The 19,666-nt window shown below is 43.1% G+C and overlaps 2 protein-coding genes across 2 annotated transcripts in view; both read left to right on the plus strand.

Moving 5' to 3' along the window:
- The first annotated feature begins 2,345 nt into the window (after positions 1 to 2,345).
- ticam1 (TIR domain containing adaptor molecule 1) lies at positions 2,346 to 5,794 on the plus strand. The gene is made up of 2 exons (XM_073490485.1): positions 2,346 to 2,554; positions 2,759 to 5,794. Exon 2 carries the CDS (start codon positions 2,905 to 2,907, stop codon positions 4,681 to 4,683), a length of 1,779 nt encoding a protein of 592 aa, XP_073346586.1. The 5' UTR covers positions 2,346 to 2,554; positions 2,759 to 2,904; the 3' UTR covers positions 4,684 to 5,794.
- Positions 5,795 to 7,535: 1,741 nt separating this feature from the next.
- The window catches only part of camsap2b (calmodulin regulated spectrin-associated protein family, member 2b), a 37,500-nt gene continuing 25,369 nt past the window's right edge, over positions 7,536 to 19,666 (plus strand). Inside the window, exons 1-2 of the mRNA XM_073491807.1 lie at positions 7,536 to 8,083; positions 15,505 to 15,764. Of these exons, the coding sequence (XP_073347908.1) occupies positions 7,942 to 8,083; positions 15,505 to 15,764 (402 nt within the window). The 5' untranslated portion in view covers positions 7,536 to 7,941. The remainder of the gene's footprint in view (positions 8,084 to 15,504; positions 15,765 to 19,666) is intronic.

The raw sequence follows: 19,666 nt of genomic DNA on the forward strand, positions 1-19,666 counted from the left end.
TCGAACATTTCCTTCATGATCTCTTTAAATGGTCACTTTTGTATATGTGTGACACTCCAGGTATCTGCAAAAACTGGTGACTTGTACAAACATGATAACTCAACACAGCTGATAAGAAGCCTGAACTAAAACGCGTGACACACTTCACCAACGTCTACGAAACAGCTGCCAAATGCACTATTTTTGGCACTCGACAAATGGGACAACACCAAATCCCTTTGCTAAAATATTTATCAACCTTACACGAACAATAAAACACAATAAAACACAAAAAATACATGAATAGAATCAGTATGATAGATACAATGTGTATTTATTGTATCTATTTTCATGTCAAAGTAAGAACTTTTGAAGCAGAATGTAATTGTGTGACCCATCACACTCTGTGAGCTGTCGTGGTGCGACAACCGCTTTTCCCTCAGGTAATGTTAACAGCAGTGTGCATGCAGAAAAAAAATCTGCTTTATTTCTGGTTGATATTTGCTAAATGATCAAGTAGAATTAACATAATTTCTAACTAGGGATGCACAAAAATATTGGTATATATCACTGATATTCTGCCGATATGACAGGCTGATAATTATGCGCACATGTCTCAAGCGGTTAACTGAGCAGATTTCTTATTTTGCCTATGAATGTGTTCATTTTGAAAAGCATTGTGTATCTGCCGGTGGGTTATCATGATAAGAGGAGGCATAATAAAACGAGAGAGACTCGATGTCCTGTGGAATTAGGTGGACAAAAATATGCGCATATCAGCATGGCATCAGCAATCGTCCGAAATCAGCTCGAAAACATCGGATATTTGTGTAAATCCAATATCGTGCATCCCTGTTTAGAATGTGTGTTTTAACTTTAGCTGCGAGGCAAAAAACATTGTTTACCCTCGCAGCAAGAGGAGAAGTGAGTCAGGACAGGGTTAGTGAATGTCAGAGCAGTGACGAAATCTGTGCTGAAAGCCCAACACCCTTTCAGCAGAGCGGATTCTCTGTGGTTCAGGTGGATACAGAGTGGAAAAATACTCTTTTAAGTGAGGGATGTATTGATTCCCACCAAATAAGATACATAAAAAGATGTATTCAAAAGGAATCAGGTTCAATAAATTGCTATTAAAGGGGCACTATGCAGTTATGGAGAAGAAATTCAAACAAGAATTGTAATATTTACAATATTTATGAGGTGATAATACAAATTTAGAAATAAACAAGCTGTTCTCAGAGGAAAATAAGGTCCTGGAACACTGTTTGAAGCTAGAAAGGTGGCAGGGTCCGCCACATATAAACAAAGTAAAACAGTATGAAACTGTGCTGTCCTTTGAGGTCAGTTTGTTTATTCAGTTTATTCAGTCATGAAAACAAAGAGAGTTTAACAGAGTTTGTTTCACTGAAGATCTTTCTCTTCGAGTTAAAACGTCTTCCCCAAAACTACATACTGCACCTTTAAACCCGATCCCTTGTCATATAACTAATAAAACCAAGTCACGCGTATATTAACTATATAAGGGGAAGAGCAAAATAAAATGTAAATCTAGGGTGACAAAAAAATACAACAAACTGCCGTCCTTTTAGCCAAACGTATAATCCCCTCTCCCTCGACTAAAGATAATTTTCATACGGTCCCTTACTTGGCTCTAGTTGGGGTTATGCTTAAAGCAACAGAGCTGTGGTCTGGTGGCATGTGATATATAGCTCAACTCAGTGTGACTTTATTCTGTAAAGGTACATATATACATACCAATGCTACAATAGACACAGAAGCCACACATCCTATAGAGTTACTGTAATTCCTCAGAAGTGGCTGTACAGTAAACATATCACACTGCACTCAGCACTAAGAACAGAGAGGCTCTCTGTCTGCACCGCATTGAGAGATTTGATGTTGGCGTGCACTCTGCCTGCTGTGACCCCACCCCTGGTAAATACAGGGTTGGAGGTTTCCTCCGTGGATAAAAATACACTTGCCTCGCAGCAGAGAGGGAGAAAAAGCCAGAAGTCCTCTCTTCTCTTCTGCGCCTATTGTGCACGAGGAGCTGAAGACTCCCACACTCATCATAAGTTTGTTGTTTTGGGCACTTTTGTTGTGAGAAATTTAAATGTACAAAAGTTGACAAAGTTGTCGCAAAGTACCTGTTAAAAAGGTGAAAGTTTGCATTATGTACAAAATCTCACAACTTGTCTTTTAATGTGGAGAACTCTGTCTTGAGCAGTCACAGTTACTTTCTCAAACTTTTTGCCTTTTGTCCCTCATGGGCTCCCTTACTTCACAGCCTGTGACGTCATCATTGTGCTGTGCAAAAGTATTTTCAAGCTGGCAGAGGCCTACAGCAACACATGCACGGTTAGAGGTGAACTTTATACCAAAAGTTTGACAAGACTCACCGCAGCCTGTGGTGTCCTGGGGTCGATCACAAGCGTCCACTCAGAACTTCCTGTAAAGAGAAAAAAGTTTTCTGCCGGTTGAGCCGACATGGAAAAGAGGCACTGAGTGACTTCCTTGTTTGAGCTGGCAGCACACTGACCCATTTTAATGTTATGGCGCTTAAAATGCTACACTGGTGAGTGTCTGTGGGCAAGTTTTTGATTGTTTGAATGTCAGAAAATCAGTCAAAACGTTGATTTAAACAGCAGAAAGTTTGATCTATTAAATAGCATTTGGGCCGCTTATGCAAACAGGTGTCCTACTTTTTGAACATGCCGGCAAAGTACAGAAGGCCAATCATTGTTGTGACCTTGTTGTGTTGATTTTTATCTCTTCACAGAAACAAGAATGTCTGTGAAATTGTGCACCTCTCCCTTCAAGAGCAAGTTTTTGAAGGAATGAAGAAGAAATTTTTTTGAGTTTTACATGTGATCCTATCAGCTTTCGTCACAGGCTGGAGGTTTAGTTGCGAGTAAAAAACTGAAAATGAGTCACACAGGAGAAGAAAATCCGGGGACGGGACTGAGAGACGCCTTCGACCTGCTGGTTAAGGCACCTCAGCAGCGACTGATCAGCCTGACATTGCTGCTGGGTGAGTCTCCTGAAGATACTATCGTGCACGCCTTGTGCCTGATGGTTCTCCAGAGAGAGGCGGAGGCGATGAACAAACTCCAGGCGCTGGGTGACAACTACCTCGCTAAACATCTGGCTGAAAAGTGGCAAATGAGTGAAGGCAAACTAGAAGATTTTGCTGTTCACTGTGGTAATTTCCAAGAGTTTACACTGGAATCTTTGACTGTGTTGGCTCGCATTTTCAAAGTTTTGTCAGACAAAGAGCTGTGTGATCCACTTTGGAGAAATCTGGCATATAAGAGAGCCATTTCCCGTGATGACCAAAAATCAAGTGACAGTCTGGAGTATGATAAACTCAGAGAGGAAGTTAAACTTGTCTGTGGGCCTGAATTGTTTACAGAGTGGACGTGCTTCCCCACGGATCTCAAGTCAGGGTCTTGCCGTGACCTTCATAGCAGCCTGGGTGAAGGAACTCTGAAAGTTACTCTGTCCCAGGGTCAGTCAGAGACAGCACACAGCCTGCCCAGCTCACTGCAGGCGAGCTCATCACTGCCCTCGTACCCTACTCATCTAGAGATAAGTATACCTCCAACAGCCTCGTTTCGGAGTCCAGAAACATCAAAAATATCCCAACCAAATGTTCCTGTTCCCCCTGTGAATGAAAATGCAGCAGGGCCATCTGAGACATCCAAGGAGCCTCAGCTTAAATCCAGCGAGCTGTCTAAGAAACATTTAGCAGCAACACTTGCTGCAGGGAACATTAAGTTGGACAATCTTATCGCTCCGACTCAACCCACCAAACCGACCGCTGAGCCAAATGTTGCACTACATGCTGCAGCAAACATTATTCTACCCGAGATGCCTGCTGCAAATGTAAGTAAGGATGCAGAAGAAGAAGAGGAGGAGGAGGATGAGGAGATGTTTTACGCATTTGTCATCCTGCATGCGCCCGAGGATGCGGATATAGCCGATAGCATGAAGGAGAGACTGGAGAGGGTCATCGGTAGTGAATTTGAAGGTGCAACATTCTCAGACAACTTCGCCACCCCGGGAAGGAGCACCCTGACGTGCGTGGAGGATGCCATTAACAACACAGCCTTCACCATCCTGCTGCTCACCAACAACTACAACACTCGCATGCAGGAGGTACAGACGAACTCCGCTCTCATCAACTCCATACAATGCAATCACAAGTACAACACTGTCATCCCGCTGCTGCCACAAGAGAATGGCATGCCCAAGGAGAGAATCCCTTTGGTTTTGCGGACACTAGTATTACTGGATGAGAGAAGGAATTTTGAGAGAAAGACACGAAATTCAATGTCTCGGGTTAGGATTAAAAAACAGTGGAAAATATGGTCTGAGGAGCAGAGAGTGAAGAAGCAGAAAGACAGACAGGAGAGACTAAAGCAGCTAATCCAACATGAAAAGCAGATGATCAAAGAGTGTGGAGCAGCACATGTGCTGGAGGAGGAGAGCTTCAGGCTTTTAATGAAACATAAACTTGTTCTCGGTCCTGGGGTGCCACCAGGACAGGTTGGTGGTGACGGCAGGGCCGGGTGGCAACAGCAACCGAATATTTGTATTAAAAATGCTAGGTACATCATGATTGGCGATCAATCTCGAATGAGCGTGGACTTGGGTGGAGGCGCGGACAAAGAGGATTCAGATCACAGCGAGGAGGAGCAGTAATGATGAAAATATCATCATTATGATAACAGGAGAACAGGATGAATTTTTCTTTTCTAAACACTACAAGGTCACAGCCGCCGTGGGGCATTCACTGCAGATTGTTTTTCTGTATCTCAACCTTATACTTAAAGACAATCCAATAAAACTGTCACAAAAGCAGTTAAGTGCCATCTTAATGATTTTGGAGGAACAGAGCATTTCAGATGAATATTTAACAAAAGACTGCCATCTAGTGACCGATCTCTGGTACATGCTTCCTGGTTTCCTGAGCTGTATGAACACACTTTCGGCACTAGGGAGCAATGCTGTCACACGCTTCTTGTTGCCTTTGACTACACTGCTGCTCTGGTGTCTAAGAGCTAAAAGACATTTGATTTAGTATTTTCCATATTGTGTCATATAAGTGTTTACATGAGTGCCTGTAGGTTTAGATAATTATGTGAAGGTACAGTTTGGTGTAACTGTAAATGTAAAACTTTAGTTTGTTATGGTGTCGTTGTCCGACCTGATCTTTGATTTCCTGTGCCTGTGACGACTGTCTGTCATGTCTGTAGCTACAGAGGACAACATATCGTCAGATGTTTAAAATCAAGTTTGGTATGAGCTTACAGAGACTTGGATTATGCCAGGTGAGCTGTATGGAGCTGTTTTCTGTCCAATTTTCTGTTCCTGTCCTCATTTTTTTGAATGCCGCAACGCTGTTCTGCTGTGAAGCTCCAGAAATGTTTTGCGGGCTACGAAAACTTCACCTGACTTTCCATCAGCATGGGTGTGAGCAGATAATGACTGATTTTTTTCAGTTTTGGGGGGACTTATCCTTTAATATTTATCTCATCTGCTCAGGTCCAACCCACATATCTCAGACATCTATGAGCCAAACTTAGACAGGTTGCTTTTAATAGTTCAAACTGAAAATGGGGACAGACTGACTACCTAAAAAACACTTGACTTTCTCTCTCTATAAATATTTTTTACACATTTATTCTTGTATATTCTTGTTGGGATCTTCTTAAATACGGTTGTTTTTATATAGATATATTATTTCCGCCTCATGTAATGTTTTCCGTTGCACTTTGAAGGTATTTTATAAATAAAGTGTTCTTCCAAACTTCCTGCAGTCTCATCCATACAGCGCTGAAGGGCCACCTTCACCTGCGTGTGTCATGTTGTCGCTGTCAGGTGAGAATCCTGTACAGCACCTCCAGCATATGTTTCTGACCTAACAGGACACTCAAGCTTCATTTGTGCCCAGATCTCACATCAGAGGGGCATGTGAGCAGTCTCAGTGTCGCTCTAGTGTGGGGTAACCTCACTTTTTTTCACCTGAGGGGACACACACATACTTCATTTATCCCTGACTATCACAAAAACATTCTGGGATGAAAGTACTTTCTTCTTTTTTTTAAAGGTGCAGTATGTAAGAATTAGTCGAATTTAAACAAATAGGGACAGTGTATCACCATAGTAACTGCTAACTGTAGCTGCTGTTAGCCAGTATGCTCAGTTACCTGTGCAGTTAGCGGTCATTTTAGCTGACTCTGCTCAGACTGGGAGCTCGACGCACAAACTTAAATCTTGAGGTATAAACCAAGGATGTTATATTATATCTGGACACAGCCTTGGAAGCTGAGCTCCTTTCATTCCTCTGACCGCTGCTCAGTGGCGTTTTGAAGCCAAAATGAAAATACCCAGATCTTCCGTGTTGTGCCAACCATACAGCGAGCACACTGCCGACAGGCCGGCTAACTTCCGGTTAAACACCCGGCTAACTTGAATCGGGATAAAATGATTTAATCGTGCGGCTCCTCTAGAATTTTTTAAGTGTTATTGGACCGAATGGCTCCAATCATGATAGTGAAACGTGTCATGTCGCAGGGGTTGTGACGCTAAAAAAATAACTAAATGTATCCACCGTTTTACAGACACCTCTTTCACAATGTAAGCTTAATGGAAAAAGTCTTTTTGGGCCGCAGTGCATCACGTGACAATGTAATTACACAGTTTCATTATGGAAAAATGTTTTCAAAGCCTGGTGCTCTTCCTCAGGGCTTCAGCTAGCTATTTAGCATGCAAACTTCAACAGATACCCCGTAACACAATACATAGACATCTTATAATAATGTCAATACTGTCATTTCTTCACACTTTCTTGGACTCGAGCCCCGGGCCGCTGCGGCGAGGACAGGGCCTCTGTACGTGGGACGCACGCTCTACCAACTGAGCTACCGGCCCACACGCTGTTGATAATTTTTATTTCTTTAAGTATTTTTTGGGGCTTTTTGGCTTTGTTCATAGGACGGGACAGCAGAGACGACAGGAAGGGGCTGCGGGTCGGACTCGAGCCCTGGGCCGCTGCGATGAGGACAGGGCCTCTGTACGTGGGACACTCCACACTCTTAGTTAAATTTGTAATGTTTTAAACTAAAATCCTTACATATTGCACCTTTAAATCTTCCCAAATGTCTAGTTAAAATAGAAATACACAGCCTAGAACAAGTGTATCCATGACTCTAATGTCAGTGTATGAAAAAAGTGTGTTTCTTCCTGCAGTTCTCCATGGAAACAACATCTGGGAGTTAGTCAGACAGCCTCCTGCCAGTTATAACTCCACCTTGGTTTGTATTACACTGTGGTGACTCCTGTCAGGGAATGGGTGGGTGGACCGCGCGTGCGCACTGCGCTCCGTCTCTCCTCCGACCAGTGCGGCAGGAAAAGCGCAGGGAGGACGCCGCCGCGCAGAGACAGAGAGGAGAGAGGGGGGAAAACAGTCCGGAAAAGAGAGAAGGAGGAACAAACATGGACACGGACGGCGTCTCCAGCTGATGTGTGAGGCTGTCTCACGGTGTCGGGCTGAGGCTCCCCCTCCTCTGGCGCACAGCTGCTCCGTTATGTCGGACAGGCTGAGGATAATAATGTCAGGGAATGGAGGAAATCTTCAGAAATCCTGCTCCTAAACTGCGCTGCGCTGTCACGGTTTGAGGGATATATATCCGAAACGCGTAAAACTAGAGGATGGTGCTCATGTAACAGAGGAGCCTCCTGTCCGTCGTGCTCTCCAACAACCCGAGGGCCACGCGCAAAGTTTTTTTATTTTTTTTTTCTGGAGAAGGGGGGAATTTTTTTGCTGCATTGAATTCCTCTGGACGGGATGTCATCCGCAGTCAGGAGGAATTCCTCAGGCTGACTGCTCGTCCAGCTGCAGCGAGTGTGTGTGTGTGTGTGTGTAAGTGTGTGTGATCCCGACACAGAGAGGTAAAGATGGGAGATGCGGCAGATCCTGACAGAGAGATGAGACGGACCTTCATCGTCCCTGCCATCAAGAGCTTCGATCACTACGACTTCACCAGGGCCAAGATATCATGCAGCCTGACGTGGCTGGTGGCCAAGGCTTTCGGCTCGGGTAGGTGGCGCCTCTATAAAATCGTCTTCATCTCTGGATTGGATTAGATCGGATTAGTGGGAAACATCGTTAAATTAATCGTCTAACGTGTGTATTAATGTGGACTGATGTGGAGGGAGTGTTTTGTAAACAGCAGCCTGAAATCAGACCCTTACAGTCACAGTCAGAGCCAGTTAACATACTTACTTACTGAAGTGTTCCTCCTTTCTTATTATAAAAATAAACTTACATTGCTATTCTATTAAATAGCAGCAATTAAACACAAATCTTTATCCATGTAGTGTGTAATATCAAGGCTAAATGACAACATTTCTGTATATATGCAGTGTTTTTCTCATGAGTTCATGGGTCAAGTCCCCCTGAATCCCTGCTCATGTTGCAGTGTCATAGATTTAACTTGTTGCATGTCTGATGCTTGTTATTCCCAAACCTGTTATGTAACCGTCTGACTGCAGATCAGTGCAGATCAACAGATGCAAGGACTTTAACTTCTGCTGGAGTTTAGGGCCACAGCTGATGTCAGCGTGTTGATTATTCTCTTGTTAGAGATGACAGAAAATTCAATGCATCACCAGGCAAACAGAAGACACAGAAACACTCATTCACACCCATGAAAAGATGTTGATGTTGATGGCAGCACAACACGGCAAAGACTCATTTTGTCAACAAGTGCAGAAAGTGCAGATGTATTTGTCGCTCTAAACTCAGTAAACTGTCTAATCTTATGACTTCCTGCTGTTTGTTTTACTTGCAGGAATCTAAATGATCAAAAATCATCATCGCAGCTTTCTAACGTCGTAGCTGACATCTAAAAATCGCTTGTTTTGTCAGACTAACAGTCAAAAATCAAAACAATATATAGTTTACTGTCAGATTAGACGTGGCAGGGCAGCAAATCCTCGAAACTGAGAAGCTTGATTTGTCATTTTTGCGCGAAAAAAATACGTTTGGACTATAAAACTGTCCGAATATGGTCACAGACTTTGCGAGAGGCCATGGTGACGCATTAAAATGTCTTGTTTTGTCCAATAAAACGATCTGAAACTTAAAGATATTTAGTTTATTATCACATACGACAAAGATGAAGCAAATCCTGATCAAATTAAGAAGCTGGAAACTGAGAATCTTTGACATTTTCTTGAGAAACGATTAAAACAATCGATCTTTTGGTCTATAAAAATGTCATAACATGGCGGATAATACCCATCACACTCTGCTAGATGCCGAGGTGACATCTTAAAATGTCTTGTTTACAAACAACAACCTTAACTAAAAGACATTTACTCAACTATCACATTAAACACAAAAAGAAGCAAGTCCTGAGAAAATTCAGAAGCTGGAAACAGAGAAGATTTGGCCTTTTTGCTTGAAAATTGGTCTATAAAAATGTTGATTATAGTGAATAATGCACGTCACATGTCCTCAAACCCATGGTGACATCTTTAAATGTCTTCCAAACTCAATAAATATTCAGTTTACTATTATATAAGACTAGAAAAACAGGAAATCTTCACAGATAGGAGCTAGAAACAGGCTTTGTTTGGGATATTTGCTTGAAAAACGAATTAAACAGTTTATCTTTTGCTCTAGAAAATGTCAGAATGAAGTAAATCACTTCGCAAGCTGACATCTTAAAAGATATTCAGTTCACTGCCACAGGTTAACAGCAAATCCTCACAACTGAGTTGCTGGAATTTGGGAATTTCCAGTATTTTTGCTTGAAAATTGACTTTAATTGTCCAAATAGTGTCCTTAATATAAGTTATTCCCTCCTGAGCTCCATTCAGTGTAAGAGCTGACACAAGTTGACTGTTATGTTGTGGTTTTGTTGTCAGTCGCAGTGATGATGTTTCCATGTGGATATGTGTGTCAGTCATTATTCTGTATATGTGACTCCATGTATGCGAGCGCTGGCCTGCCTCCTGTCCTCAGTGCGGTCTGGAAGCTGCAGCTCTGGCGGCCTGCCGTCATAAAGAGTAATTCCAGTCCAGAGGTTTACCCCGGCTCCTAATGAATGCTTTTAACGGCTGCTCCTCCATATACAATACTGGGAGTCTCTCCGCCACACGGACAGACGGATCAAAAGACTGACCTCTGAATCATACTCATTGATCCAACCAGTGAGTGCCAAACAGGGCTGCACATGGAAATTAAAATGGTGGAGAGACACAAAAGATAGAGGAGAGCAATATGTGAGACAGACACTTTTAGTTCAACAAGACCTATGGCTGTTACCGTGCCGCCGCCGCCGCCGTGTTTCTCTCCCGTCCCTCCGGTGACACAGTTTCAGCTCCCAGCACAGCCCGAGAACTGTGGCCCAATTCATAACCAGTCCTCAGAGCCCCGCTTGGCCTAGTTTGGACCGATGACGGATGGTTTGAATCTGCTCAGATGTAACAACTTTCTGATCTGCTGCAAGTTTGAAACTTCAGAGAGGTGGATTTGCATTAGCACATGGAAAAACGTACACTTACATACACATTAAGTGCAGCAACAGGCAAGGAAGTAAAAATGTCCATGTAGTTAAAAAGTGATTTATAGTAAGAATGAGGGAAGAGGGCGATAAAAGAGTTGGATAAGGCGGTTCATAACGTGCTTTGTAAAGATCTGGACTGACATTTATGCATGCATGTGGAGTTTAGTGTGTGGGTGTGTAATAAATGTCAGAGCTCCACCGTCTCCACACTTTTGTCCTCATGATGGCATCGTATGAACTCGTCAGGACCAAACAGAGGTTGGATCAGATTTTAACGACAGTGCTTAAGTGCTGCCCTAATGTATTAAAGTGTAGTTAAAGATCCCCACCAGACGGACAGCTACTCTGATTTGAGTAATTAATGTGTCTGATGTAAGTTTGTAACATATAGTTCAATTAACTTGTTAAACATTGTGTGTGTGTGTGTGTGTGTGTGTGTGTGTGTGTGTGTGTGTGTGTGTGTGTGTGTGTGTGTGTGTGGTGGAGGTTTAACGTCATACGTCCATGTGTTAAATGCACGATATTTAACTTCCTCCACTTGGGGTCTCTCGATCAAAACAAAGACTTATTTTGATGATGTTGGGATGTCCCGTTGGATCATGGGAGTTGCTGTCTTTGTTTTTAAACAACCAGTATTACCAATGAAAATCCATCTCAGGGCTCCAGACTAACTTTTTCCATTAGTAGAGCCTGTTCCCTGTACTGTAGATTTCAGGAGCACCGGCACAAAATTTAGGAGCACCACAAAACATCGTCAAGAAGCTGTGGCAGCCGAGGCAAAATGTTGTTATCAGAAATGGTGCTCCTGGTGTTTTTTTTTTCATGATGGTGATTTTAAAAACGAAATGTTAGTCGCACAGGTGCTCCCAGTCCAAAAATGGTAGCAAAATGCAACTAAATGGTCTTAAACTCTCACTTAAAGTCTGCATTTGACGTGACTCTGGCACGAATGTTCACAGATGAGCTCATGTTTTATTTTCATCACGTTGAGCCTCATTCGCCAGTTTCCTTACTAGCAACAGGTGACCAAAAGAAACACACTGTTTCCTGGAGTAAAACTTGTATTTCTCTTGGTTTGAACATTATTGGAAACATCGAGGTTAATGTCAGTACACAACTTAACTAAATATACAACAATGGTATATTTTAATGCAGAAAAGTTACATATTATATCTTTAAATGCAGCTTTAATGTCAGCATGTTAATCAGTCTGCACGGTGAAGCTGAAACATCCAAGAGAGGGAACCAGATATGTAAAACACATTTTTGAGTGGAGGATCAATACATGTCCAGCATTGATTAGATCTCCTGTGACTAATGTAGCCGGTGGTTTCTGGTCACTGTCTGGTATTTGTTCACCTCAGTTTTGGGTTCAGTGTGAACTGCAGTCAGCAGCAAAGTTTTGTTTTTTAAATGGAACATTTAATCAAATATGAAAGTTGAAAATGATCTTTGACAAACTGCAAGTGGCTGAATGTTAAATTTAAATGTAGAGGTCGTATTTTCGGCATCTAAGCTATAATTTGATGGTGAGTTTCCACCACAGGGTTATATCACAGAGTCTGCTGCAGCACAGACACCGCTGTGATTTCATTCAGCTCGTTCACAGGATGCCCTTGGACTGATGTAAATGCAAATCGTCAACTCCATCAGCATCACTTAAAACAAATATGTTGGCGGAATAAGTGCTGCTTTGCCTATAAAGCTGTGAGGGAACTGATCTGTGAAATCAGACGATGTGATCGGCTTGAATCAAAACATGCATCCTCCATCCCTGAAAAGAGAAAGGCCATGTGCTCTGTGTGTTTCACAGGTTACAGAGCTTTGAAATGGGATGTTAGCTCATGCTGTTAACTAACTTACTAAGCATGTAGTGTAGTAATGTTATGACCCTGTAGCTCCGATGGTAGAGAGGGTTGGCTCTTAATTGTAGGGTTTGTGGTTTGATCCCCAGCTTCTCCTGTCCGTGTGTGTCACTGAGCAAGGAAGGAAGAACATGCAAGTCGCTTTGGACAAAGGCATCTTCCAAATAAGTGTGCTGAGGAAGCGAATGTACTCTGTGTTTTTATATTTACATTGGACATGAGTGTACAAGTAGTCCACCCACAGAGGATTATCACAAGACTCTGCAGGTCCCTTCAGAGATTTAGCCTCTTTCAGCTCTCTGTTTTGGTTTTACAGCCTGAAACATTACTGTTTTGCTCTCGTAGAGTCGCTTTTAGCCGCAGCAGGCAACCAGTTTTAGCAAGAACAACTGTACTACCTGCTTAGCGCCGTACGACAGAAAGACACAGTCAGCGACTAGCAGGTGAACATAGCGGAGCATTTAGCAGCTTAAGGGGCGAGATATTTCCCTCGGGAGTCAGTCGAGACCAAAGTAGAGCTAAAAAGAGCATGAATATTGGACTATTGGCCAGAAAAGAGCCTCGAATGGATGATTGTGTTGCTTCATAAATTGGCAACAGTTTGCCATATTAGCATAAAAGGTGCTAATATGTCAGTGTTGTGTTCCCAAGTAGCCAGAAAACAGTCGCTGCAGGTTCGAAGGTCGTCAAATAGCAACCTGGGAATGACACTCAATAGTCAACCGTCTTTCTCTAGAACTGCTTACACACATTTGATGGTGCTTTTACAACAACAACAACAACTGACAAATCCTGCATATTGTAACTTTAAAAAGTGTTGTTTTTTATCATGTATCACATGATAATGATCTGTGTAAAGTAGGACATCAGCGCTGTTGCAAATGAAGAGTGAGGCAACACTACGTACCCAGAACATGATGTCTTTGTAAAACATTAGAAATCGTTACAGTTGGCAGCCTAGATCACTAACTCAGTGACTGTTTTCAACAAAGAGCAGTTAGACAGCGGAGATAAACTCTGCTGACCGTCATGTTGTGTATGCTGAGCTATGATCCCGGGGGTCTCCAGGGGAGCAGTCTTCTCCGTGCCTGGACTTCCTGTGGCAGCGACTTCCTGACTGTTTCCTCTTTGATGGCCAACACAAAGGAGAGGGATTTAACTTGACGAGGCAGATTTTCATGAACTCTAGAAAAACTTGCTCTCGTTGCTATTGTAGCCTGCTGATCATTTCTGATTGATTTTAGTAACCTCAAAGCTTAAAGGTCATCGGATGAAACGCCTCCTGTCACAAACCTTTTCTCACAAAAGCACGATTACTTCACACATATGTCGCTTCGGTTGCCAAATTTGTATTCTCAAAAGGCTGAATCCTTTAAGCACGGCTCTAACACTCAGCTTTATAGACATTCTGACAAAAGTCGGATCGATTTAATAGTTGTGACTCGACGCAGGAGGGCTCGTTGTGAAGACTTTTAACATCTGCCTGTTGCTTTAAATATCTCTTTTCATCACCCACCGCAGGGTTATGGGGGGGCTGCACCAACCACAGCCACTGGAAAAACTGCTGAGGTTTGATCACAAGTTTAATGGATTTTTTTTTTTTCTCAACTGAGCTTCAAATCTTTCATTTTATTATGTTTTGTTTCGTGGAGCTTCTACAGTGTTGTTGTTATTAGGGGTTAAAGAACAGAAAGCTGTACCTTTAAGATAGATCCCTTTAGTGTCCTTTGTTTCCTTCTGTGTGATTCAGAGGCAGCCAGAGAGGAAATGACCCCACACACCAGGAATACACACTCACACTGGAGCATGCAGCGCTATAAACACACACACACACACACACACACACACACACACACAAACAAACACACACATTCCTATAACAGGGTCTAAAGTGACACACAAGGGAAAGAGCTGCATAGACACAGTATGTATGTCACAGAATGACAGATTGATGACTCGTATATAATAACTTTGAGTCACAACATGTGGTTAACAACAACATAGTATTCTGGTGAGGAAAGGGCGAGAGAAGTGATTGTGTGTGTGTGTGTGTGTGTGTGTGTGTGTGTGTGCGTGTGTGCGTGTGTGTGTGTGTCCAGCTACTTTATTCAAATCAGATTAACTGAACGAGGTAACAAGATTAGAAGGTACTCCACGCTTTGTAAAATACACTTCTACCTACATATACAACAAATACACACAGACACACACACACACACACACACACACACACACTGTGGCTTTGTGCTCACAAGATGTCCCCTGTGTGGATCTTCAGTGAGATAAGCACCAACAGATATACACAGGACATCAGTGCATTTATTTTTGTAACTCAGCACAGTACTTTACTTAGATACAATTTTGAGGTATTTGTACTTTACTTGAGTATTTCCATTTTCTACTACTCTATACTTCGTGATCCATTTAATTTGTAAGACAACTTTAGTTACTAGTTACTTTGCAGGTTACAGGGTGCATTTGATATTAAATGTAATAAAGTATCAAAAGTACAAGTTAAAGTAAATGATACACATATTCACATGGATGTACCGCCAGATATTCAGCATTTTTAGCATACTTATATTCCATCACTGCTCATTATACAGTATATACATGCATATCAATGTATGTATAATACACTTTTACTTGCACTTTTGATACTTATGTACATTTAATATCAGATACTTTAAGACTTTTACTCAACTTCCTTTTTGTAGGTATGACTTTCACTATGTTTACTTTTCCTCAAGTATGACTTTTGACTTTCGCCCCTCACTGACCTTCTGGCTTATAAAACCTGTTTTTCACTGATGCTGATCAGGAGGTTTTGTGGTGTGTACCATCTTTTCTGGGTGTGTGCAACAAGCTTTGAGCTGCTTGTGGCTGCGAAGGCGAGGCTCTGAGCTACACTGTACTGTACTGATGCCATGGCAACAATAACAAAGGCTGTAAAATCTAGAAATAATAGCATAGCTTCTTTTATCGCCTGCATTGCTTCTCTGTGGATGATGCAGCTGCAGGACAGGAAGTGCTCAAAATTAGCTCTAACCCCGTGTCCTCTCTCCTTTTCTGTCTCTCAGACGCAGTACCAGAGGAGCTGGTGGAGCCTTTATACAGGGACCAGTACAACCAGGAGCACCTGAAGCCTCCGGTGGCCTGCCTGCTCCAGTCTGCAGAGCTCTACTGCCGGGCCGGGAGCCTGATCCTCCGCAGTGACGCCGTCAAACCTTTACTGGGACACAACGCTGTCATCCAGGCTCTGGCTCAGAAAGGCCTGTACGTGACCGACCAGGACCGACTGGTGACGGAGAGAGATCTGACCAGCACGCCCATACACATGGTGAGTGGACGTGAACCTGGCAGAGCATGTGATTGAACACATCCTGATTGTTCTGCTGGTTTTAAATTTTACAGTTCACCACCATTTCCCACAGCCCAAGATTATGTCTTCAGACAGTATAAAACTCAAACATATACAATTTAAAATGACATAAAACAAAAAGAAATCTGCACATTTGAGAAGCTGCAACCAGCAACCGCTCCATAAATGACTCAGATCAATTTGTTTTCCATCAATAGACTAATTAATTAATCCGCTCATTGTTTCAAGGCTGTATCACTAATAGATGTTAAGTGTGTGCTCTGCTGTGTCTTCCCCTCACGGAGAATCAGTGAGTTATATGATATTGTGTTTATGTGTAGCGCTCCATGTGTCCTAACGTCCGCCAAGATCTGTTGTGTGGAGAGAAAAAAACCCGCTAATGACGGGTTTCCTATAGCAACCCATTACTCACTGCTCAGACCTCTGTGTCGTTAGAGAGCAGCGGGCGAACATGCTTCAGCTCACACAACCCAGGAGATATTCTGGGAGTATGTTGACAAAAGTGTGTGCAGCACACAGCAGGATGGACGAACTATATAAGGCTGCAATGTACACCTTCATTATTGATTGATGTTCAGCTGAAATTCTTTATATATTTTGATTTAGAGATTATACATTTAGAAGGCAGGGCAACATATTAATATTATAGTGTGATGTGAGAATATGTATCATCTGAGATGTTGCATATTGTTACATGACTGATGATTATTCATCAAAGATCTCACTGTGTTAATATTTTGTGAAAGAACCATTGATGATGTCAAATGCATGTTTTTCTTCATTTAAAGGTGCAATATGTGAGAATTTCAGTAAAAAAAGAGTGTGAAGAAATAACGTTTTTTAAGTTATGACAAAGACGTCTGTGTATTATGTTTTAGAGGTATCTACTGAAGTTAGCATGCTAACCAGATAGCCTCAGGCCTAAAAACCTCTTTCTCCCAGCAGTAAAAAGCTCCTAGCGGTGTAAACACAAACACTCCCCACAGTAGTCCGGTTAGCTGCACGGCTAACTGAGGTAATCAAGCTAACAGTAGCTACAGTCGTGGGTGTATAAACAAAATACAGTTAGCAGCAGTTAGCAGTTACTCTGGTGATATGCTGCCCCTATTTGTTGGGAGTATGAATTCAACAGGTGGCCAATCACCATAACCTCGATTGTTTAAAAAATAAAGTAAACCATTGAATAAATTTTAGGCACACCGGTTCACCCAAGTCGCACTTAACAGAATTTGGGGCACATGTTTGACCAAAATAGTTGCACCCTGGAAGCTCTGGATGTATTTCGACAAAAATAATGTGCTATTTGATTTTCTTGCCCAGTCCAAGCATTCATGAATGCTTTTGAGGTGGTTTTAAAATATGGAGATCGTGTATCGTGATACAGTCCAAAAATATAGCAATATTATTTTACAGCCATCGGCTGATTGTAAGAGCCCAAACTAATGTCTTTATATTTCTTTTTTTTTGTCTCGGCCCAACAGTCTAAACTCCAAATATATTTAGTTAACAATGATATTGATGAGAGAATCCTCACATCTTGAACAAGCTAATTTAGTGTGTTTTTGCATGAGAAACGACTCAAAAACTGTCAATAACTTCCTGTTGATTCACTAATCAATTAATTAGCTTACTGCTTCACGTCTGGAGCATACTGTCACCTTTTACTGGATTTGAGTAGAACGGAGTCGAGCCCAAAAACTGCAAATTTCTGCTGTTTTTAGTTATGAAAGGAGAGCGAGTCTGTGGCAGCCTGATCCAGACACACTGCTGGCACACGCATGGCTGGAGAGCGGGCACTTCTGCTGACGCCAAAAGGTGTCTGCATTGCAGTGCACCCTCCCTCCCTCCCTCCCTCTCTTGTTCTCACTCTGTCTCTCTCCATCTGTCTTACTGTTTCTTTCCTCAACTCTCTCTCCGTCTCTGTTGCCACCCTCTTCCTTCAGTCTTCATCTCCCCCCTCCTGTCACAGTCTCTATTTTAGCCTTTGCTCCTCCGCCTCTGCCTCATCATGCAAACTCTTATCTGTGTGGATTAAGTAAGACGGGGACATCGTTATCTCCTGAATATTTAATTGAAGCCTAAGCATATTTTATCAAGCCCTCGTCAGAGCCCACGGATCATTCTCTCTAGCCCTCTCTCTCTCTCTCTTGGTTGTGTTTTATTTGCCCTCTGCTCCAGAGGAAAACTCAAAGTCACCACTGACAGGCGTTTTTATGTGCTCGCTACAAAACTCATTGATTGAGGATGTAATGACGGGCGGTGATTAGGTGCAACGCTTAATGATCCCTTGTCCTTTCACACCTATAAAAGTCATGTGAGTCTGGCTGTGGTTGTGCGTGTGCGGCGGGTGATTTAGTGGCAGACAAATGGATCCTATAGCCCCTCGAGTCCCTCCGACTATTGACCTTCATTTGTGTAACACACAGCCAGGCAATTTGTTAACCTGTCCGTCCTTATTGTTGCTCTGCCCTTCCGAATTCACCCGATTGGTTCTGCAAAGTAGAGGAACCGTTTCTGTCGGTGTGTATTTGTGGACTCAGCGGGATAAATTCAGTCACGCTAAAGTGAAGGCTTTTCATTTCGGGGTTATGGTATATCTGCAGGGAAAATGATGACCTCATGGTTTTCCAAATTCAGTGCAACAGAAGAATAACTCATGTCGGGGAGGAGGAGGAGGAGGAGGAGGAGGAGGAGGAGGAGCGTGGCAGTCTGTCACAGGGCGAATGGATATATACAGAGAGGCAGAGAAGGAGGGAAAGTGGGGGAAGGAAAGAGTTTAGGGGGGGGCTGCCATTTGGCTCCGATCTGGGAGGAAGCGGGAAAGTAGAGCAAGAGAGGAGAGGAAAGGGTGAGCGTGGAAGTCTAAGAGAGGACGAATGGAAAAAGGGAGAGATTGGGGATGAGCTTTTTGGAAAGGCAAGGGGAAGGGAAAGCTAGAGAAGCGAGGAGAGGAAGGTATTGCCTATTTGGCGGGCGGGACGACATGTGCGTGCCAGAGAACGGAGTGGAAAAGGCCCACTGTTAATATGGCCATCTGGAAAGAGGGGGAGACGAAAGAGAAGAGGGGAGTACGTGAAGAGCAGGGAGGGTCGAGGAGAGGAGCGGAGCGGAGGAAGGAGGAAGACGTGATGTGCACTACTGCAGCAGTGTGGAGGGTGGGGTCTCGCTGTGAGCCGGAGCACGTCTGGTGCACAAACGAGAGCCCCTCCTCTCGGAACACACACACATGAACACACACCCCCAAAGAGCCGTCAGACCTCCAGCAGTGTGTGCAAGAGTGTGTCCCTTTCTAGTTGTACTTTTTTTTTTTTTTTTGGGTCTCGCACATGCTCTAAATGTTAAAACACTAAGGCGAGGGAGTGACGGAGGAGAGCGAGAGAGAGAGAAGTAGCGGTAATTGAATTTTCCTGCAGAGAGGCGTGTCCCTCCGTCTAAAAGCTTTCTGCCAAATTTCGCGGAAAGATTTGCAGGAATTTATGGATGTGTGTGCGAGACAGATAACAAGATGTTGGACATTGTTTTCGCTGGCCCTGACTGTCAGCGCTCACTAACATCTGAATAGGGCCAGACGTGGAGGTGTAAAGTTGTGCAATAAAAACACTCTGATGTCGGCCTCCTCCGAGTGTGTGTCCGTGTCGGATGGACACTTGCTTTGTTTGTGCAGAAAGAGGTTACTTTGATTATCTGTTTGCTCAGCTGTAGTGCGCTTTCCTATAGACGCCTTTGATCAAGGGCACACACACGCACACACACACACACACACACACACACACTCATGCAGCCATACAATAGCAGTGATGCTGAATACTGATGCTCCTGTTAGATAGTGTGCATGAGTGCACTGCAGCTCTTTACAGCCC

The sequence above is a fragment of the Pagrus major genome, chromosome 21, assembly GCF_040436345.1.
Source record: "Pagrus major chromosome 21, Pma_NU_1.0".
NCBI lineage: Eukaryota > Metazoa > Chordata > Actinopteri > Spariformes > Sparidae > Pagrus > Pagrus major.